Genomic DNA, 22,303 nt, shown 5'->3' on the forward strand with positions numbered 1-22,303 from the left:
TAGGATATTACTTAACCAATCTAACCTTAAGAGTGACATTAGAAATGTCATACAAGTTTCACCCTCTCCCTCCAATTTCGAGAGAAAAGAACCCCCCCAACCCCTGCTTCTATCACTAGATAATGCTACCACGAGGTTCTTACTTTCAAGCTTATAGAACTTATTTGTTACTCTTTAAACAATTATTTTATATTGAGATAAGCATTTGAAAGTTTTATTTTAATAAAAATTGCTTCGACTCATATGTTGGAAGATGATCATATTCTGCACTAAAAAACAAAAGAAAAAAAGACAAGATGTAAGAGTTACCAATTTAGTAGCTAGAAATTGAGTTTACAGCACCAACTGTTGCTAGGAGGTGAGCCAATGAATGAATCTCCAATCAATTTAGGTTAGGGAATTAATATACATAACCTTATCCATGCAAGCAAAGAATTAGGCAAATTTCACCAAACATATCAGTCAAAAGCTTCATTAGTTTTTCATAACCCAAGAACTGTGTACAGAAACATGGAAGTTGTTGCATCAGCACAAAGAGATTTCATGGAACCTTGCACAAGGAAAATAAAAGCCAAAAAAGAAAAAAATTGGACATGGATTAATCTTAATATTGGTGTGAAACATCCAAACCCTATACCATACCCAAATATGATATGTTATGCTGCCATTGATGATCCAAGAAGTGGATACAACCTAGGCAGTATCAGAAACCAAATCAAGGATGGGTACTCCCAAGACATGATGATTTCAGATGAACATTGCATACTATTTCTAGCAGCCACTTTCTAATACAAGTTCTCTTCACCATAAACATCAGTGATGACAATTTGATCGATACATATCTTTGACAAGGCTGCTGTTCATCGCATGAAGCCACTGGTTCCAGTCTCGACACGAAGACTGTTTTCCCGCCTATAAAGAGCTTTAGCACCCTGATTAAATGAAAGATGATGTTTACTTTAGACAAACTTCATCAATTATAACTAGAAGAATCACTACCAGGGTAAGCTCATCTACATTGACAATCTCTGATTGATATTGATTCCAGGTCATCTTCACAATACTTAGTTATCAGATGACAAAGAGTTGCTTATAAGATATTTGAACAAATGTCCTATCACCAATCTTTAAAGGATCAAGATGTAAACTGAATGATCATAAAGCATAAGTAACATGGGATTGAATGATGAGTTATTCACCAACAAATAGTGCTAGAAAAATTCTACTTTCAGATAAGATGGTAGCACCTTTTCCAAAGCAAAAACAAAGGGGATAAACAATAACAACAAGTTGTAATATCTCAACCACTTAGGATCAACTACATGGACTTATTACCACAATTGAGATCAATACAAGTTAATATCCTTAGTTAAATTAAGAGAAATTAAATACATATTTATAATTTCCAGTAATTACCTCTGAGGTCTCCATTGAACAAATGTCCTATCACCAATTTTTAAAGGATCAAGATGTAAACTGAATGATCACAAAGCATAAGCACCATGGGATTGAATGATGAGTTATTCACCTACAAACAGTGCTAGAAAACTTCTACTTGACTAATATTTTTGTCTCGGCTCTTCTATCTATACCATTAACTAATATCTTTTACTAATTTTTTTTTCTTTCAAAGCAAAAACAAAGGTGATAATAAGCAGAAATAGATCTTGAGAAAGGGAAGCGGAAAGCACTTAAGAAATATTTTTTTCAAAAGCCACTGGTTTCTATTTATTATTCTTGGTCTTGTCTAGTCTAAGCATGCCATTGAGCTGTCCAGAAAAGCAGAAAGCAGCATGCAAACGAGAGCTTGTTTTCTAAAAAATTCACTTGCTTGGAAAATTGTTCCCAACTTCTTCGACGCCTTGGCTCGCAACTTCAGCACGTCCTTGGAAACACTATTATCTTTGAGAACCTGAACTCAATCAGACATTTAAGATAAGTCAGTGGAAAAATCTAGAGCACAACCACTAACTCCGAGTATCTTGCTGACACACAAGCTCCATATAAGCATTTAAAATTATTTATTTTCATCTGTTTGCCAAATGCATTGCAATATGTTGCATGAACATAGAGCGTAATAGAATTACTTCTTGGCAGACGTGTGAAAGTGTTGATTCTATGTCGAGCACGTTTATTTTCCACAAGGAACTAAGCATTGCATCCTTTTTCTCTTCAATGTTCATCGTAAGGTCCTTGTCGTCACTTCCTTCTGGCTTTTTCATCCCTTCCTGAAGCTGTATTAATGCAACTGCACCTAAAATAAGAAATAATTTGCACAATGTCAAAAGGAAGCACATAATGACATGATCATAGAAAGAACAAAAAGTTGCTACAAGCCAAGTACCTGATGCTGCATTAACTTGTGATTTAACAAAGTGGCCCTTATCTCTTACCCACTCAGCTACAAATGGCATGCCCATGTATCGTCTGCTCTTGCCAATTTCTCTTGCAGCTTGTCTGGCATATATATATCCAATAGTGTGGAGCATAGCCTCCCCAAAAGCTAAAAAGTAGAGGTTTCAGTTTTGCAGGTGTGTTTTAAGGAAATGCAGAAAATAAATCTTTATAACGGGGACATGCAATTAGCAGTTGCAATTTCAAAATTCTTTGGATTCCTTCAATTGTGGGCTGACTGTCTAGATGGTTACCTAGCACCTTGATGATGGGTTAGCACTGTTAGCTGCTTGTCAGTGATCTACAGAGCATTAACAATGTACTAGATGAAAGGGGAAAAAATATTACAGAAGTCACACTAATATCTTCACTCAACAAAAAAAAAAACATAATTTTCTTCTTTCTCTCTCCCTCTCTCAGTCAATTTTTTTTCTTCTGATATTGTTTCTCAGCCCCTTCTCTACCTTACCTGGTTTTTTTTGCCATTCAACCTATTAAGTATTACTATCCTCTTCCTCCTGAATTACATGTCAGAGAAGTGATGCAGAAATGAAAGAAACAAATAAGAGTGATAGAAGTTGTTAAGCATTTTACCAGCTCGAGATAGATGACAAGCTTCAGAGTTTGCCCAATTAATGAACTCCTGTTCTTGCCCAGTCACATATAGATGAAGACGATCTTTCAAACTTTGGACTAGTTTCTGTTCCCTTTCTTTCTGTAACTCCTGCATTTGAAGTTTAAAAGTTTCCATGATAAAGATCTATTAAATAAACAAAGCTTGTAAGGGAAGTGTACATACTTTTGTTATAATATGACAGATGTATTACATCAACATTCTCATATTGTCTATCCTAGAAAACGTCAAATGATTATTCATCAAAAGGAATGTACAGTATGTTAATAAGACATTTGAGCCTTGATGGTTAGATGATGAACAACTGAACATGCTGGACCAACGAATAGTTTATCTTATTTTAGTTTATTTAAATGATGGTGATGCAATAAATCAGCCTGACATCAAAGATGGAACTATAAAAAAGGGTGTCTGAAAATGTTTATTTAATAAATTGTAGTGATAGGGATCTCAAATTGAATCAGATCCAAACCAAATTGAGTTTTAGAAAGCACATTAACCTCAAGACTTTATTAGAAAAGATTTAAATCAGTCATATAGAAGTCTATCGAAAGTAACTTGGGGATAAGAAAGTTCCTCAACCTTAGCAGAACCATGGACTGCCGTTTCGCCCGGACCGGTTTGAGTCTGGTCATGAACCAGTAAATGGACCGCTCATGCGGTGCCCGTCTCAGGCGGTGTGCTCTGATGCATTAAAAAATTAATATGATGTATGGCTCATGTTCATGAGCTCTCTTCGCCCATACACGAGCCCTCTTCGTGCTTGTCTCCTGCTGCTGCCCGTTGTTCGCTGTGGAGCACCAATGGGTATGCTTCCTTTATCCTCCTCTTCTTCCTCCTCTTCCTTTTCCTCCTGCTTTTGCTTCCTCCTTCCCCCTCCTATTCCTCCATTGCCTCCTCTCCTCCTCTTCCTCCTCTTTGTCCACCACCTCTTCTTGTTCCTTTCTCTTCCTCCTGCTTCTTCCTTCACCGCCTCCTCTTTTTTTCCTTCCTCTTCCTTCCTCCTCATTCTTCTTCCTCCACTGCCCCTTTGAAGGATATAAGCATATACATATAGAACTCAGGAAGAGAAATATAGTAGAAAAAAGAAGCACATTGATATTGTTGTAGACTCGGTGACAGTTATTTAAGAGTTTACCAACATTATTTCTCACATGCTTTTGCATACTCTGATTAAAGCAGTAAAATGGGATTTCAAGGTTGCAATAAAAAAAAAAGGTATACAAAAAGACAGAATAATACAGCTGGGTAAATAAAATTTGCTGGACAAGCTGCCTGACACTAACTATACCTTAATTTTCTCTTGCACTCTTTGTCTCCGAGTTTCTAAAACCTGTGATTCCTCAGCTTCTATCGAAGCTATGGTTGCTAAAGCTAGCTGTCCAACATAATCTTCAAATAGTTCACTTCCAAAAAGCATCCCAAAGACAGCAGCAGGATCTACCATGGAATCCCTGAAATACAAAATGCATTACAACATTAACATCTGTAATAAACAAGGTGATTTAAAATAATAGATAGTTCAGGGTAATATGCCTGCTTCAATAGGTCCTTTTACAAACAAACTTAAAACCACAGATCAATTTAGAAACTTTATGATTGATGTGTTCCACACAGATACACATTAATACATTCTAATGACATTACAACTATTTTGTTTCATCTACTTACTTGGGAACACCCTCCTTTCCATGCTTATCATATTCTTCCCGTTTTGCAGGATCACTCAGGACTTGATAAGCCTCACCAAGTACCTTCACAACAAAGGCTATTTGAATCAGTAATGAGGAGGTAACAAAGAGGCATATGCACCTTCAGGACTTAATCTAGTTCAATCTGTTTCCATCAGCAAACCAGTTTTGGCTAACTCCCGAAGGTCTAAATCCAGTTTGTCCCATTGGCTCTTAGCATATCACGTTGCATAAATGGAAGGATGGCGCTGGTGACTTTTCTGATGACCCTACTATGGAAGAAGATCTAGTGCCTATTTTTTATGTGGAACAAGAAACACATTTCAAAAAGCATCAGATGCAAAAAGAAAACAAGCTTTTAACGTTTGGGGTTTCTTTGAAATGCTTTATTTGGATCTAGGTGGAAAATGAATGTACATGCAAGAAGTTGGTACTGACTACAGCGCAAATAATAAATATAGAATGAGCCTATGAGGAATATAAAACATCATATGGAACAATGCAAAAAGAAAAGGCATTTAGACCAACATCTCAAATGATAGAATCTACATCAATAAATACCTCCAAGTTTGATCTCAGACAATGTGAATTGGCAACTGCAGAAAAATTTGAATATGAATTGCCAGTTAAATTTGTTAGTATGAGGACATGAAGTTAAGAATCAGAAAGAATTTTGCCAGAATAGGTGTGGTTAAAATGCACAACAAAGAGAAGAAAAGACTTGAGTTGTTTCAATTTGCAGGAATTACTTTGACATCGTATTATAAACATCCATCACCAAAATGGAAATTCCTTGCAGGCCACTTCATTGATGAAAATAGGTTGCTACAAGAGAGAATCTTGAACTTTTATTGTGTGCCAAATCCAAAAATATTATAGACATGTGCAAAAAAAATTTCAGTTCATTAATTGAATGGAGTACTGAAAACTATTACATCGGTTAGCTCCAGACAATGCTCTCACAAATTATGTCTTTGTTGATATGTCAAAAGTTCAACCAACATAAAAATTTCATGCAAGAGGTTCATGAGATCTATAGACAACAAGGAAGCAGTGTTAAACATGTTTCTCTAGAGAGTGATGAAGGCTTCTTTGTCAGTTGTTACCCACAAGATGGAATTAAAACTTTAAGTGCTATATTTAACCATTATTCTTCATTTAGTGTTAAGTGTCTTAAACTACAAATGCCATCCTTACGAGGTAGAGTAGCAGAGATGTGCAGGTTCTTGTGTGTATTCTATGATGTCACTTGTATATTATGTAAAACCATGAACCAATAGCAAACTTAATAGTTCCCAGATGCTTTCATGATTCAATAACTATACAACAAGAGACAGTTTTCAGATGGGTTTACAAAGAGAATGGAATGCCTACGATGCAACCAAATTAACATACACAATACATTTAATGATTAACCAATTCCCGTAAAACTCAGATGATCAGAAATCACAGCCGTTACAATCCTGTCAATGAAATTGGTCCACTGCATAGCTGAAGGCTCAGATTTGATGCTTGTTAACTAGAAAGCCTAAATTAATCACAAAAGAGGAACTACTTACATTTGCCTAAAGGCATAATTGTTTGAAGCATGTGATAAGTGAAGTTCTATCAATCTTAGTGGTTACCAAAACAAAATAAAGCACCTGGAAATTATGAGCAGCTTGTGCATCTCCTGGATTTTTATCTGGGTGCACTGATTTTGCCTACAAAGGAAATAGATAGATATTATCAACTCTCAAAGATCATCCTAGTACTCATTTGGAACTAAAATAGGCAAATGGAAAAAAAAAAGCCTAGGAAAAATTCAGTCATTCAAATTTTAGCATCATGTGATACAAGTATACATTTGGGACAAGAAATTTACACAAGAACACACAAATAAACAAACAACATGACAAATCCATTTTGGCTTATTGAAGTGCAATGTCATGAATAAAGCCCAATAATGTGAGGGAATAAGGATACCATATTACATATAGGAAAAAATTAGAGTGTAAAAAAAAAAAGACAAATGTTTACAGTTTAAGCAATTGTCAACTATGTACCACTTGTATTAAGTTATCTACATTCTTATATTTTGGCTTATGCATCTTGTATTTAATGGCCACAAGAAGTAATAGAAGACCCATTACAGAATGACGTATGTAGGCTATTAGACACATGAAACTTGGGTCTGTTTTCTCTAAACAATTAAAACCAGCTCAAACATACTAATGAATGAAACAAGAAAATACTAGACAAATCATCAAGAAATCAAAATTCTAGAAGTGACACATGTGAAGGTCATACATTACTTCAGATAATAAAAAATAATCGATATTTTAAAAAAGTATGCTCAAGTGACAAAATGGTCAATATCAGACTTACTCTAGTTTATGCAGTTTTAGAAGGGCTATTAGTGCTAGCAATTACCTAATAAACACAGCTTAATTGTAATGCTAAAATGTACATTAGTCTGATAACCCTTAGTAGCAGATAAGTATTCCATGTCTCCACTCAAGCAAACATAAAGATCTGCCAAGAACATATATAAGGCGGTTGAGTGTCACCAAAACCCACATGGTCAAGGAATAAAAAAGGTTCTATTTTCGCGTTAAGGTGATCAAAACAAAACTTAAGTTGCAGACACAGAGACTCATCCCTGAATAGAGTCAACAATTAAAAATTCATGAAAGCTTAATATAGGTAAAGGTAGTAATGATGTTAGAGATCATAAATCTTGACAATGAATTTTTCATGTAAGAGAAAATAGGTGAATTACATGGGTATAATTTTGGTTTGAATCATCAAATTCATGAATGATTGACTAGTTATAGATCAATTTGGTTGTGACAGAATTCCACTAAAATTTTTTTTGTGAATAACTCACTTTTGATAATGTGAACCATTCCTATAAAATAGAGGGTTTTCCTAATATGCTACGAATCAGTAATCTTGCAAATAATTAAAACAACTTTTTAGGGAAGCAATCAAAACAACCAACAAGAATAACTATCAGAAAAATATTTCTTGTCACCTTGAGGTAATAGGCTTTCTTTATCTCAGCAGAAGATGCATCAACGCTGATGCCCAAGATATCATAGTACTCGGCGTCTTTCACCATGATCCTAAATTCTACCTACCTAAAACACAAAATTCCAGCGGTTATATTAGTTTTCACTCAATATATCAAACCGTCACATAAATCTACAGATTATATTGCATTTCACACATGTTAGGTCAATAAAACTTCCAACTTTAAAATACAGAAATATCTTTCTCGTTTTCGAATTCAATTCCCAAAACACACATCAAGAGAACCCAGAAATCTTCAAACGAGGAAATCCAAGAAAAATATCACGGAAAAAAAATCACCAAGAAGATCTCCCGCTGTCGCAGACAATGCATCAGATCAATAGCAAATAACAAGAAATCGAAGCCACGACTAAGGACGAGAAGCTGCCGAAGAAACAACGAGATCCAGGTTTACCTAAAATCAAAGAGCAAAGTTAAAGATTTGGTATCAGAACAAGATCAAACCATTCGGAGAACGGAGAGAGAGAGAGAGAGAGAGAGAGAGAGATTGGGGAGGTGATAGGGAGGAAGAAACGGGGAGGTCGAGAGCGCGGCGAACAAGAAGCAACAACGCTTCCCGTGCAAAAGAGACACGTGCGTCGTGGACAGCACACCACCGTCATACCGGATGGGAATTCAAACCTGTGGTCGCAGGCAAAAATGTTACATAACGGTATCTGAGACCGTCATATTTGCATCTAATAAAACCCGTTATAATCTGGTGTCGCCCGTCATAATGGCATGATTAAAATTCAATCCATAATTATATATATATATATATATATGGATTTTGTGATGCAAAATACACACCCTTTTTAATATGGAACTAAATTATATATCGCCCAGTAATTAAATATTGGAAAATCAATATTATATGATGCTTCTTTCTATTTCATGTTAATTGCTACACAAGGTGATATCCTCACAGAGCTAATTTCGAAAAAAAAAGGAATAAATAAATTAGGATATATTTAATGTCAAAATAAAAGTAAAAGAAGAGCAACAATCCACTGTATTCATAAACCATTGTGCATTTCTCATACTCCAAATGTTTGATGAACACAAAGAACTCATTTCTTATCTGTATCTTGAATAGAAACTTGTTGTGATGTTGTCAGTGCTTTTGCTGTGTATTCCTCCAGTAAGCTCTTCTCCTCTCAAACTCTCAGTGCCACCAAAATCTCCATTTAATAGACTGCAAATGGAAACAAAAATAATTCATATGCTTTCATCATCACCTTCTTACTCCAGCAAGAGCTCTGATGTTACTCAACATGCAGCCACCTTATTAAGAGCAACAACAGATGATTTCATGATCCCACCACAGTTAGGTAAAGCTGGTGCAGTGTGATCCTATTGCAAACCACCACCTAAATCACCCACTTCACTGCTTTTATATTATAGCCTTCAAAGTCTCCTTTTCAGCAAGCATTTCCACAACAAGAAGGAAGTGGCACTATTGGTTGCATGTACAAGTTAAAGGGGCAAAAATGCTGTAAGGAAGCATCTTTTTTCTGCTTGCAAATTGCTCCAAGTAATTTCCATGCATCTCTGTGCATGCATCAGTGCATTCAGTCAGGAACATAGTCAGGATTGCCAGATCATTCTGAATGTGAGTGAGAGAGAGAGAGAGAGAGATTAGACAAATATATATATATATATATATATATATATATATATTTAGTCAGATAGTGAGAAATTTGCAGAAATAACAGCAGATATTATTCTTAGATTAGACACCAACCAGAACCTGTCACAGAACATACCTCTTTAGGACCCTTAAAGCAACTCAAGACCTTTCATTAGATATGCCACGATGATCCCACAAAAAGGTCTCCAAGATACATTATGACAGAAGTAACACTCGACACACAGGGACACAAAGACCACAACATTATGACAAACACCACTCTCTCTACCGCACCACCAATGCCTTCTTTTGCCTGTCAATAATAGAACATGTCGTCTGCTGCGGCCGTGATGGGCTGATTCATGCACGCGAAGCTCCACGGACCGATGGAACCGTCCATCATTTGGTGGTCGTCATGCAAAACGACATGGCGACTGATGTTGATGAAGTGGAGGATCTCATCAAGAGACCGTAGCCTGCTGCCGAGCTCCATCGCCTGAGCCCTCAAGACACAGTTCTCGGCCTCCACCGCAGCGTAGTGCTGCTTGGTGATGTTGAAGGTTGCCAGGATCCGGGTGTTCTCCTCCCTCAGCTGGTTCGCCTGTGCCATCAGTTTGTCCAAGTGATTCTGCTTGCGCATCCTCGATCGCCTCGCGGATTCGCGGTTCGATATCATCCGCTTCAGCTTCTTCTGGTCGATCACACCCCGCAAGTCTTCTTCCGAACCGGAATTCTGGAGCTGGCTTGATCCAGCGGAAGGAGAAGCCATGGAAGAGTAATCTGAGCTTGTTCTCGTGTTGTTTAGGAAAAGATTAGATCTTTGGTGGAAAACTTACGTAGATTGGTCACAGAAAAAGAACCAAGAAATCTAGGAGATTACAGGGCGCGCAGATCTCAGAACAAGTTCATGAGAAGACATAGAACCAGTAAAGAAAGACGACGGAGAAGGATTGAACGAGATGGGTCCTGCGCCGGAGTGTGGAATTTATCATAAACCCTGACCGGAGGATCTCACTTAGGACAGGCGACATCAATGAGAAACATCAAGAGAAAGATATGATTCATGTGAGAACAGAGTGAAGAACCTCCCTTGTTCCAGCTCCAACCAAGGTGGGATTTTTACACCAAGGATGAACCAAAGGCCAGATTTTTATGATGGTTCCTTGGTTTTCGTCTCCGAAACAGTAGTTCGAGAGAAGATTTGGGCAGAGTTTCCCCCAGAGACGAACAAGAAAGCTAGTTAAGCAAGATGGACTTTGGCCTGTTGATGGACAACCGAGAGATTTGCTAGAACAGAATACCGCCAGAGGCAGTGAGAGAACGGCGGAAGAATGCCAAAGAACAGAGCAGCATAACTTCAATAGAGCTAAGCAAGGGAGAAGAGGAGAAGGGGAAAAGGGAATTGGAGCCTAGGAGAGGGGTGCAATTTATAGAGCAAAATGAAGGGAAAGAAGGCAAAATAAACAAATAAAATATGAAAAGAAAGAGAGAGACTGAGAGATGGTATCTCGTGGGAGCGATTCCTTTCAACAGGGAATTAAATGATATTTTTTTCACTACAGTCCAATTCCAACTGGCGGGCAGGACTGGCATCTCATGTGAGAGAGACTAAGCCAACCTCTCTCATCTCTCAGCTTCGTTTTCATGGTTCCTGGATCCGACCAGTGGATTAAGTAGCTCTAGCTAGATTAATCAAGGTTTATATGTACGAAATCAAATCAAACAGGATTCAGTAACATTAGATTAACTTGTGCAGAGGATGAGTTAAGCAATGATCTCACTAAAACTTAGCATGAGAGCTTTAGGCATTTAAGTATAGAAAACCTTCTTATTCCCCGAAAAGAGATGGTGCTGCATTAGGTTTGTGATTAATGGGAGGGTGGTCATCCTTGATAAGATTGAGACACTGCTTTTGGTTCATCAATGGGAATGATAAGATGACAGGATGCAGATGCTGCCTGATTGAATGTGGTTGGCTTTTGCAAATGAGGAAGCAAATTGCATCATGTAAGAAGAGCACCCCATAAAGCAATGTCTGGTATATTCTTCTTACACAGAATGCTTTAACAAGTGGTATGTGATGGTTCAGGTTGTGTGATGCCTTCAACACTTGTCCATGATATGGACATCATATGGGTTCTCTTAGAACTATATATGTGCTTTGAAGATCTTACTCGATGAACTATTCATGACATGTAAAAATATGATGGTTCTTAAGACTTTCTTATACTAATTTTGCCAAAGCCAACTAAAATATAAGTCCATCAAACAAAATACATTATCTCCTGTTGTTTGGGTTTTCTCACTGGATTTCTCCTGATAGCAACAAGTAAAATGGCCATATAGTTATGCTTTAACATATGAAATTTGAAGCCTAAAGAAACATCATAGGTGGATGTAGAGTTCTGGATTCCAAGAACAAGAATGACTTGGTTAGCTTTGGAAATGGCCATGTCTCTAGTAAGTTTATGGTAAGGAGAAAGGAATTGGAAGATTGATCGAGGAAAAAGAGGTTTTCTTGGGACTGTCTTGACCACTTGACCTTATCATGAGATGGAAACATCCAAGCAAGTTCAATTTGATCACATTGGATAAACATTACTCACGAGGTGTTTGAGTGAACAGCAAAAGAGAGTAGGTTAGCTTTTCTCTCAGCTCGCCATCTTGGAACAAGTAAAAGAGAGGTACTAAAAGGAAGCAGTGCCTCATCTTCTATGGGACAATTGTATCCACAGCATTCAAATACCAGACAGTGATGTCTTGTGAGTTATCCTTGAAGTGTTTCAGGAAGCTTGAAGGTAGGTGGCTTCACCAGGCTTCTTAATAGTTAGTAGCAGACTGTGCCACTGATGAGAAAATGGTTTTGGACCTTAAGGCATACCAATGGGCATCTACAGCTACCTGTATCAGTTTTGTGCCAAAGGCTTGTTGTTCCTTCGCATCTTGTCGTAGTTGTCAGGATCTCTGATTTCAGCAGATTCTTTGTTTGGCTTTGTAATCTCCGATTCATGTCGTCTATCCTGAAATATCAACGAGGAACATACTCATCAGGATCATAGTGTTCCTGCTAAGAAAGATAGAGAGTGTTTAATTTCATGGTGAGGCTCAAGGACTAAGAATGCGAGCTTGCTGTCATCAGTATCAGATGCTTCCAGGATGCAGTTGAGACTTCTGAAAACAGAGTGCGACGCTTGTGTTTCATTTGAAGAAGGCTTTTGGAAGATGATCGTGATGTGTAGCAGCAAGACAATGGAAGTGTTGAAAGTTGCTGGACAAAATGACAGCATCTGGCATTTCTAGAATGGCTGCTCTTGAACTTTGACCCATTGTTCTTCAGCTCCCAGTATTAGATGGTCAAGATTTAGGTCGCTCCATCTCCAACATAAGCTACACAAGTGACACCATACTGATGGAAACTACTGTTCCAAGTTGTTCTCAATTTTCACGCACACAGAATGATTCCAGAGGTCGAAAGAGAAAATAAAACCATACCATACAACTCCAATTAGCTGATCGAGAGTGAAAACAAGGACATGTATAGTGAGATGCAACTTAGCAACTTGCTGTGGATCCTCAAAAATATTCTCTTAATTGAGGTCCAGTTGGATGCAAAATACAAAAGCATGCTACGGCACACAATGTACTGCAGTTGGTTCCATCAAACAAAATGTACTTGTAGTAACACAAAGATTTCCATCCCAGAAAAAACCTTTGCCTTCCTACTTTTTCCACCTTTCATTCACCTATCAATCATCACCAACCCAAAAGAAGATTGCTCTGATAAACAACACCAAAGCATTGCATCTTCATGCTCAGCATGTGTACTCCAACATCATTAAAGTGTGATTTAGGGAATAAGATGCTTTTTCTTTTTGGGTGCCATGGAGCAACACTACCTTGGTGCCCTAGAGAACAACAACACTACCATGGAGATTCTTGCCAACATTTAATTATCTATCGGTCATCATGGAGTCCTGAAATCCCTATTGATGGTCATTCTCAGAAAGAAAACTGTGTCTGCTTTAGTCTTTACCTCTGGCTGAAGCAAAGTAGTCCAACTAGCAGTTGCTGCATTTCTGATCTCTCTTTTATGATATTTAATTGCACATTGTCTTGGTACGTGGCTTAATCTTGTTGTTCTATCTACCAAATGAGATCAACTTTTGTTTCAACAAAAGCTCTGTGGCTTAAGTACTAAGATTAAGCCAAAGCTGGAGTGTGCCAGTTCAACTAGCATTACCTGAAGTACTCAATTTCATACTACAGAGTGGTGTCAGAATTTTTATTCAACAGGAATAATGCTTAGATGCTAATCTATGCACAATTACAAGAACAAACTTACTTCAAAGAAATATATTTCATAATGACTATGGTATAGACCATTTGTGTAGCTTATATTTGCAAAATTATATAAATTTTAAGGAGTATGAATTCATACAATAAAACCTCAGTAACTAAAGGAAAAAATTAAAAGCTAGCACAACAAGATCAGAACAAACATAAGTAGATAGCTGTACAGAAATAAAGAGAGAGACACCCAAAAAATTAAAATTTACATATGGAGTAATATGTATTACTTGTCCTGAGAAAATAACTTGCTTGTAAAAACAAAATGATGTTGGAAACATGGAATCATAGACTATACTATATATAAAGAGCAACCATAAACGAAAGATTAAAAAACATGTAAAAATATAAACAAGAAAAGCAGAACTTATGCTAAGAATTTATTATCAATTCATGAAATGTTTTTTATGTAGCAAACACCCCTGTGAGGATAAGAAATAATGGTGAATATGATCATAGGGACTTGGACAAATTTAAAAATCTCATTTTGAGATCTTTGTGAGACAAAAATTCCAGTTCATCACTGGCACCAGATTTAGATGGCATGTGCCAACTTTGTTTCCCCATTGTACTGTTGTAAACTGGTGGCCTAAGGGAGAATAGATTAATCTCAACCCAAAAAATAAAAATAAAAACAAATGAAACAACATACAGAAAATGTTTCACTGATTTAGAAGATACTCCACCCAATCCAATAGTTTCACTTGAATGCTTTTTCGACCAAAAATTCCAAACATGTCAAGTTCACTAGGAGATGACAAGAATGATACAGTGGATAAAAGAAGTGAGTGTTGATGATGAGGATAGGATTAAAGCATTGTTCAATATAAAGTAAATCTCCATATTCTTAGGAGTATGCACTACAGAATGAGTTTTGTATCCACAATCCAATAATTCTTAGGAAATGCAGACTGGCTTGTTGCTCATATTTTATCTGTTTTCTGCAAGCTATCTTCATGCATTCTGTAATCAGCACACAATCCATGCATCATGATTCCTTGGCACTGTAGGAGGATGTAATGCATCCAAAGAAGACAAGATTTGGCCGGTTTGTGGGGTCAAGGATGCTCCATAAGAGAGGAAAACAACAAGGAAAGGGTGGTGGCGAATTAAATGCTTGTCTGATGAAGTTTGATTCTTTGCCTCAAAGTGTCACAGTGCTTGTTGTAGAATTTTTAGCCTCAATGAATAAAGTGATGGCTCCTTAAATAGGATGCAGGTTAGCTTTGTGGCTGCCTCTTGCATATTAGTGTGGACCTACATCAGAAGACTCCATTAATGGACCAATCATAGACAGAATGGAGTTTGATGACAGTGTTGTCTTTTCAAGCTTACTTACACTGGTAGGCTCAGTCCACCATGTCAGTGTTAGATCAGCCAATAAAGTCAGACCATGCCAGCATCCGCATATTAATTCAGGCACTGTGCTGATAGAGCAATTGCTGATATTGGCCGAGACAGTTTTTGGATTAGACAGACTGCAGAGAAATTAAAAGGAAAGAAAGCAATTGCTGATATGAATGACTTCATAATTGTTTAGATAGGAACCAAAAAAGAAAAATCTTGTCTCTTTTATTGCACTTGTTTGCTAAGATATCTTTTCTCCTATCTATGCAGAAAAATACACTTTAGAAGTAATGAAGAAGATTTACTGGCTGCTACCAACCATTTTGCTCTCTGCAGTACAGACCTAACTTTATAATCTACCTAATATCTTCATTCTATACTTGTGTTCTAAATGTCAAATTTTGGAAAGTCCAAGTCTTAACTAGGCCAAACTGAAACCTTCAAGAACTCAATTCATGGTGATGGTGAACTTGGCAACTCTGGTTCTTCTCTTGCTCAGTGGTAAAGATCTTTTTTCCTCCTCCTTTCGTTTTACTGTCGCATCTGTGTGACAATTAATAGCAGTTTGCCTTCTCAGACATGAAAGGAGTAATGAGACACATGAAAAGACTTAATATTATCTCTTGTCCTTCCTTGATATGTCACTGGCAACAGTCATCTCCTGCAAAAAGAGACTGCGACTTCTTGCCTTTATATCTTTCAGCTTTAGTCTTGTTTCGTCTGTGGTCTGCAAGACAGAGTCGGCCTCAGTATGTGCCACGCAGTGGAAGAAGCCAAGATTTAGGCAATTACACGTGTGTTACTCGTGCACAAGCTCACATGGCCAGGCTTTTGAGAACAGTTAAGATCCTCTCATCTTCCTCACAGATTGTGCATGGAAAATGAATATGGCAGCTTCTGTTTCAGCATTTAGATTCCATGAAGCAACTTCTCTTCTTCCTCATGGGAAATACAATGACAAAAGCTACTTGATAAATGTTCATAAAGGATTTACATAACTAAGGAACATGTCATGGTACTGCAAGTGCAAGGCTATGGCTAGCAATTAACATAAGTTGGTAACTGAAAGACTGCCAAAGAAAAGAAGCAATCATACTGTGTTTCCTGTTAGAATGGTCTCAAAAACATGCTCTTGTTGAAGGAAAAATTCAGAACCAATACAGAATTATGTCAAAAAAATTAATAAGGATGATACAAATATTTATTCATTCACATCCTATCTCTAAAAGATAAATGAGAAGTCAACTCTGATACTATTTTTCACGATCTAGGCCTGATGGATTAACTAACCTGTTAAATTTATTGAGTTCAAACCACTAACCAAAATGCTTAAACTAAAGTTGATAATAGTGTATCCATCAAACCCTTTTGACGAAGAATATTTTTGTTAAGGTGTATACATGTTTATGTATAAATGTCTTCCATTTGAGGCCGTTAGCCATGTTCAATTCCATGTTGTAGTCACGATTGACAATCTAATACATTTTCAGCTGAGCTTACAGCAAGGATCACGATTAAACTTGTACTCCTTCCCTCATTTCCACTTCTACATGCTTACACTTTGAGTTGCAAGAAACTTCTCTAATTCCTGAGTTTCATTCCTGCTGGCCCATCAGAAAAAATTAAGCGAGGCAGCCTAATTGTGCAAGAAAAAGAAAGGAAGCCTTTAGTACATAATCAAGGATCACCTTTTCTCAGAATAAAGGAAGAGCTAAGATAGCTCCTCCAACCTTGTTTTGGTTCTCTTTCGGCTTCTTTCTCCTCATAATTTTTAGTATGGTTCTCCCTTTCCATGTTCTTTCTGCATAGCGCAATATTGAAAACTCCATATGCCACCTAACACAATTTGCAGCTCATAGACAGTAGTAAAAGATAATTTCTTTTGCTTGCATGCTCAATCTAGCATGTGATCTCTAAAATTGCAGCTCTGGTCTTTGACATATGCTTAATTTAACATGACTTTCTTAGAATTACCAGTAGGTGAGAACTTTTTATTTCTTCTTTAACCATGAATTCACTGAGCAGTCCATTGTAAATTTGGAACAAAGTGTCTATAATTGCCTCTCCAAAGTGGTGGCTGATCATTGATTCTTGTATGGCTCTAATGGCCATCGATATGATTCTCGCATCCTCCTTAGGATCTCCTGTTCTTGTGCTCAGCTCATAAGCTTGTATACAGTCGATCACAAATGATCCTTCTCTGTGTACTTCGTCTTCGATCTCCTTCGCTGATGGAGCATAAAATGGAACATTGTATGCGTCAACCTTCTCTTCATCAATTGTCTCCTGTGAAGCAATAGGAACATAAATTTGAGGGAGGTGCTATTAAAGAAATGGTTTAAGATACAGAAACCATAATTTCTTTTGATAAATTCTATTTTTTATCTTTCATATTAATAGCATTCCTGCTGTGATCGTTGAGGAAAATGGACACAGATGAAGTCGATGCAGAATGTATTAACTCGGATAAGAGAACATAAAACTGTCTGCTTCCTGATCTCATTTGGAGTGTGATTGACTTGATCTTGATTTGTTTCAAATGAATAAAAAGATTGAAGGAACAAAGTAACTGACTAGGAGGAAGTAATGTACAAAATTCAAAGGTAAAAAGAAAAGTTTTTTGTTCCTGCAACTTGCAGCTGAACATTAAAATGAAACAGAAAGCCAAGAGTAGCACTTACTTGTGAGACCATAATTGCCAGTGACTGGTCTAAAAGTTCCCATAAAACTGTTGTGCTCTTATCACTGTGATCTTCAGTTCTTCTTCCCAACATCAAAATGACGATTCGTCCCTCGAAATGTAGCTCTACAGATCTTGACTTAAGAAAGAGGCTGAAATCTTTCTGGAACTGCTTGAAGTATGCTAAAGAAACAGCAGGGGGGCTTGTGTTAGATATGTACATGTTCCCCTTATTAATTGGCTTGCAATCACTGTCAAGAAGCCCCACAGGAACCTGCACAATCATTTTTGTTCAGATAAACATTCTACAACACCACTTCTCAAAAGGATCTTATCAACCATAATCTTTTCCAACTTCACTAATTAATTCAGAGTTCGCATGAATAAGTTGTCGATTTGAAATGAGCTTATGAATCTTCGACAATGAATACAGAGATCACATATCATTTTAAAGAACTGAATGCTAACCTGGGAAAGCCAGTGCAAGCTATAGCAAGAGGAGATGAAATCAAGACTATTGCCTGGAAAAAGCCTGCTATAGAAAGACCCAGGAATTCCAGCTAAATATACAGATGGAGCACTGCCCCCTTGCAACTCAATGCCTGCTTTGAACTTCATATTGAACTCTGGAAAGCTCAGAAACATGGCATTGAAGTCATTGGTTGGAAGGTCATTAAGGAACACCAGAAACTCTGGTGCCAGCCTCGCTAACTGCCGAGATCTCTCATGAATGGCCTTGATAATTTCTTCAGCTAGATATAGAGAATTTATCCCTGAGGAGCAACCAAGATCAGCAATTGTGAAGATTTCTGGTGTCTTAAAGGCATAGGCAGCTAATGCTGAGTCTATTATGAAATGCTTCATGGCCTCCATACTCTTCTTCTGAAGAAAGAACACACAACTTTAAAAAAAAAAATCATGTAAATATTGGATTAATTGTTGACATATAATGGAAGATCATAACCTGAAGGGAAGAATTTTGGGAATAGCTTGTCTCACCCAGCCCTTCCTTCATGTGAAGAATACTCTCCACATCCATGATCATCACAAGTTCAGTAGTATTTGGAGTCGTACAGGGTGGCATTGCCTCTTCAGTTTCAGTTCATCTTTACTTTCCTCTTGATCTTCTATTTTTTTTCTTCTACATAAATTATGAAAGAAACACATCTAAGGCAGATAATGAGTTCACATGATTGGACATGCTCAAAATTAGTTTGCCAAGGGAAAAGCAAAAAGGTGAGTCTGAGTGCCTGTTCCCATCAGTTGGATCTAAATCACATCTCCCTTCTCATGTCTGATATTGTCAGCCTTATGCATGAATCTTCATATTAGTGTATGTTAGACATTCTTAACCATCTAATCATCTCTCACATCTCTCACATCATAGATGGGTCCTGTCAACGTTTGAAACTTGAGATAAGATTGAGGGGACCATCAGATGAGAGAAGATCTGCACATTGGAGGGATTCTAAAGCTTGAATGATATGGCAGAAAAGCATTTTGGAAGTGTTCTTGTGATAAAAGAAGCCTTGTAAATTGGTCAATAATTTATAGGATGCCTTGATGTCATAACAGTTGTTATCAGTTACCTATTAATAATGAAATAGTTTTCTTCCTAGTGCTTGTAAAGCTCATTATAATGATCAGAAGAGCTGATCATGATTAGTAAGCCATGCCTCATGGTGTTTGGCAGAATTGATCATCTTGAGGAGGAACTACATCTTAATACAAAGTAAGATCTTTGGGAATATCATGAAACATTTTTTTTCATTCGATTTGCTCCTGATCTTTTTTTTCCTCTTGTCAACCGAACATTAGCTGATGCTTTCATCTCACAAACACCAAGAATCACCCAACAACTTCTACTGTCTGCCTTTGTCCATGCATCAATTCCAGATCATGTTGCCACAGCAACATAAGATTGTTTTCTTGTATGTAAGAATGATTTGAGTTGTTTTAAGAAACTCAAATGTAAAAAAGGACCAGAGAAGGCACAAAATTTGGCTTTACCATAAATTTCCTGCTTCACAGAGTTGAAATCTAATAACTGTAATAACTACAATGGAATCCGAACATATTTTTTCCTTAATTAAAGCTCTTTGGAATCTTGAAGTATCATTAATCCATTTTCACTCCCATCTCCCAATCGATTACCATGCAGTAGAGACAAAAATAAAAAGAGTGTCGGAAGATGAATACCTGGGACTCTTGAGTTCAGGTGATGGTTCTCCTGTTACAATGACCCAAGCAGCAGAGTTGGAGGACCTAGTAAGCTTGAAGGCTCCAGAAGAAGCCAAAAGCAGTGGAAGAAACCTTCACACTAAACCAAGAGCTGAGTGACCTATTAAAGTATGCGCATAAAATATCTCCTTTTGGCAGCAGATGGCTATAAAATATTGCAGTGCTATGCTTTTACTGAGTTTCTTCTTCCTTAAACTTTCACTTTGTCACTCATGGCATCAATGGTGATTCAGATAGAATAATGTGCTTTTCAATTTGCAGTGAGTATCTTTATAGCCAAACCATGGAAAGAAAAGGAAGACAGTAGACTTAAAACTGGACTAGAATGGCAACAAAAGTATGCCGAGTTTACTTTTGGCAGAAGATGAGTATCAAAAGGTTTGCGTTGCACTTCTTCACTTTGCTGTTCAGGGTATCAAAGATGGTCGAGACTTGAGACGTAGAGTAATCATTACAATTTGCAATGAGAATCTCAAATGCCAAACCAAACAGAGAAGGTGAACAAAGAAAAGTCTGCTCATGAGATATGTACATTTAAACGAGAGTCAAAGGGCACAGAGAGTGTTGCTGTGTTGTGCTTGTTCAGTGTTTCTCTTTGTTTAGCTTTTCACCTCGTTCGATCATGGCATCAATGATGATTCGTATCTTCTTGTGTGCATTGCAGCTCAACAATGAACATCTCAACAGTCAAACCAATGAGAAGACAGGGAAGAAAGTTAAACCTGCTCATTTCATGCTTTTCTTTTCTTGGCATCTCTCTGAAGTGATACTAACTAAAATTAAGCTGAGCCAGTATGATCTCTACTTGATCGAAATCTCTGTTTGAGGTAATAGTTGCACATATGTTTGCTCAACAATGATCTACACCCTTAAAAATCAAGATGGCTCTCTCTCTCTCTCTCTCTCTCTCTCTATATATATATATATATATATATATATATATATATATATATCATGAACGATATGCAAAAAAATAAATCGAATATCAACTTTGTGTAAACTTTATGATCTTCATATTTTTTTATGCTCAAATGATTTCTCTCAAGCCAATGTATTGGGAATGATTGTAACTTTTCATTTTCGAGGAGGTGCATAAAAGATCGATCGAACATTCACTTTGCGTAAACTTTATGACCATCATATTTTTTTTTTTTACCTCCATGGGTGCAACACAATTGACACTCTTACCGTCAATCCATTACTTGAACGAGGTTCAATGTTGTAATAAGAAACTGATTTTTTATTATTTATCAAAACAAAACTAGAAATTTATCGTCTCCAAAGAAGTTTAAACATAATTTATTTGATCAACCTCGACATATGATTACAGTTTCTTTATTCCTATAAATGGGGCCAAAAAAATTATGATAGAATCATTAGAAAAATGAGTTAATAAATCAAGTTCTTTTCTAGCATTTTGTGTTTGTGGTGTCAAGCCACATCTAATTCTTCGATGATATAATTTAGTTATCCATGTATGCAAAGATACGAGAGCTTAATCCTATGATTTCTCTTCTTAAGAAACAGTGAGTCCTATGATTTCTATTTTACTATTGTATTAAAAAAAAATCTCACTTCCGGTTGTCAAGTTTGGTATCTGAGCTTTTGGTTTAACCAAAGGCTTTCATTTAAATAAATTTCTATTTGTTGAAGGAGCCTTTTACAAATTCTATAAATTGCCACATGATGTTGTTTCCTAGATTTATTATAATGAAGAAAAAAGAAAAGTAATTTAAAAAAGAAAAAAGAGGGAAAGAATCATCTAGCTAAAAAGGAAAACAATCATAGGTCATTTGGCAAGATGAATTTAGAAACTTTTCTTCTCCAAAGAATGTAAAACAAATTATTTATTTGATTAATCTTGATATGCTAGGATTTTCTCTTATTAATTAATTTTTTTCTTCTTATACATGGGTCTATAATGGAGGTCATAACATTATAATGAGTCATCGAGGAATGAGTTGATAAATTTATTTCTTTTTCGATATAGTGTGAATGGTGCGAAACTATATTTTTTTTCTTTTCAAATTACATAATTCTACATTCACATGCGAGACTTGCGGAGGTACGAAATCTTTATCGTGAGAGTGAGTTCCTCGAGCCTACAATAAGTCTAACAATTATATTCTTCTTTTTCTAATAATATTTTCATTATAATCTTTCTCTTCGTCTCTTACGATTTCTCTTTTATAAAAAATATTTCACTATTATAAGTTATACATCATATCTTATCAACCCCCCATGGTAGTGTTCATACGAAGGAATTTCTTAGTTATATCTTAAGG

General features: G+C 36.7%; 3 protein-coding genes across 7 annotated transcripts; all 3 read right to left on the reverse strand.

The window, feature by feature from the left end:
- Positions 1 to 579: 579 nt before the first annotated feature.
- LOC103973571 (chaperone protein dnaJ 10) lies at positions 580 to 8,378 on the reverse strand. Of its 4 annotated transcripts, XM_009388181.3 has the most exons (10): positions 8,189 to 8,376; positions 7,736 to 7,841; positions 6,363 to 6,422; positions 4,700 to 4,782; positions 4,320 to 4,482; positions 2,989 to 3,118; positions 2,345 to 2,503; positions 2,088 to 2,254; positions 1,832 to 1,912; positions 580 to 932 (listed from the first exon to the last, which is right to left on the reverse strand). In XM_009388181.3, the coding sequence occupies exons 2-10, from the start codon at positions 7,820 to 7,822 to the stop codon at positions 861 to 863; spliced, it is 1,002 nt and encodes a 333-aa protein (XP_009386456.2). In that variant the 5' UTR covers positions 7,823 to 7,841; positions 8,189 to 8,376; the 3' UTR covers positions 580 to 860. The 4 variants fall into 4 exon arrangements, with proteins under 4 accessions (XP_009386456.2, XP_064951726.1, XP_064951725.1 ...); XM_065095654.1 differs by having other exon boundaries at positions 580 to 1,912; positions 8,074 to 8,378; XM_065095653.1 differs by having other exon boundaries at positions 580 to 1,912; positions 8,189 to 8,377.
- A 1,341-nt stretch (positions 8,379 to 9,719) lies between these two features.
- LOC103973583 (bZIP transcription factor 44) lies at positions 9,720 to 10,172 on the reverse strand. Its single transcript, XM_009388202.3, has one exon. The coding sequence runs from the start codon at positions 10,170 to 10,172 to the stop codon at positions 9,720 to 9,722; it is 453 nt and encodes a 150-aa protein (XP_009386477.1).
- Positions 10,173 to 16,451: 6,279 nt separating this feature from the next.
- LOC135604966 (probable methyltransferase TCM_000336) lies at positions 16,452 to 20,360 on the reverse strand. Of its 2 annotated transcripts, XM_065094618.1 has the most exons (5): positions 19,977 to 20,360; positions 18,742 to 18,918; positions 18,246 to 18,659; positions 17,779 to 18,051; positions 16,452 to 17,383 (listed from the first exon to the last, which is right to left on the reverse strand). In XM_065094618.1, the coding sequence occupies exons 2-5, from the start codon at positions 18,859 to 18,861 to the stop codon at positions 17,048 to 17,050; spliced, it is 1,143 nt and encodes a 380-aa protein (XP_064950690.1). In that variant the 5' UTR covers positions 18,862 to 18,918; positions 19,977 to 20,360; the 3' UTR covers positions 16,452 to 17,047. The 2 variants fall into 2 exon arrangements, with proteins under 2 accessions (XP_064950690.1, XP_064950691.1); XM_065094619.1 differs by lacking the exon at positions 19,977 to 20,360 and having other exon boundaries at positions 18,742 to 19,000.
- Positions 20,361 to 22,303: the final 1,943 nt, after the last annotated feature.

Source organism: Musa acuminata, chromosome BXJ2-2, assembly GCF_036884655.1.
Source record: "Musa acuminata AAA Group cultivar baxijiao chromosome BXJ2-2, Cavendish_Baxijiao_AAA, whole genome shotgun sequence".
NCBI lineage: Eukaryota > Viridiplantae > Streptophyta > Magnoliopsida > Zingiberales > Musaceae > Musa > Musa acuminata.

Bases quoted from the DNA above. Each gene is read 5' to 3' on its own strand.
- LOC103973571 (XM_065095654.1), bottom strand. From the start codon at position 7,822: ATGGTGAAAGACGCCGAGTACTATGATATCTTGGGCATCAGCGTTGAT. The intron at 2,255-2,344 runs GTACTTGGCTTG...TTCTTATTTTAG, and splicing joins ACAAGTTAATGCAGCATCAG to GTGCAGTTGCATTAATACAG. The intron at 1,913-2,087 runs GTAATTCTATTA...GATTGAGTTCAG, and splicing joins TTTCACACGTCTGCCAAGAA to GTTCTCAAAGATAATAGTGT.
- LOC103973583 (XM_009388202.3), bottom strand. From the start codon at position 10,172: ATGGCTTCTCCTTCCGCTGGATCAAGCCAGCTCCAGAATTCCGGTTCG.
- LOC135604966 (XM_065094618.1), bottom strand. From the start codon at position 18,861: ATGCCACCCTGTACGACTCCAAATACTACTGAACTTGTGATGATCATG. The intron at 18,660-18,741 runs GTTATGATCTTC...TTCTTTCTTCAG, and splicing joins CCCAAAATTCTTCCCTTCAG to AAGAAGAGTATGGAGGCCAT. The intron at 18,052-18,245 runs GTTAGCATTCAG...ATGATTGTGCAG, and splicing joins GCTTGCACTGGCTTTCCCAG to GTTCCTGTGGGGCTTCTTGA.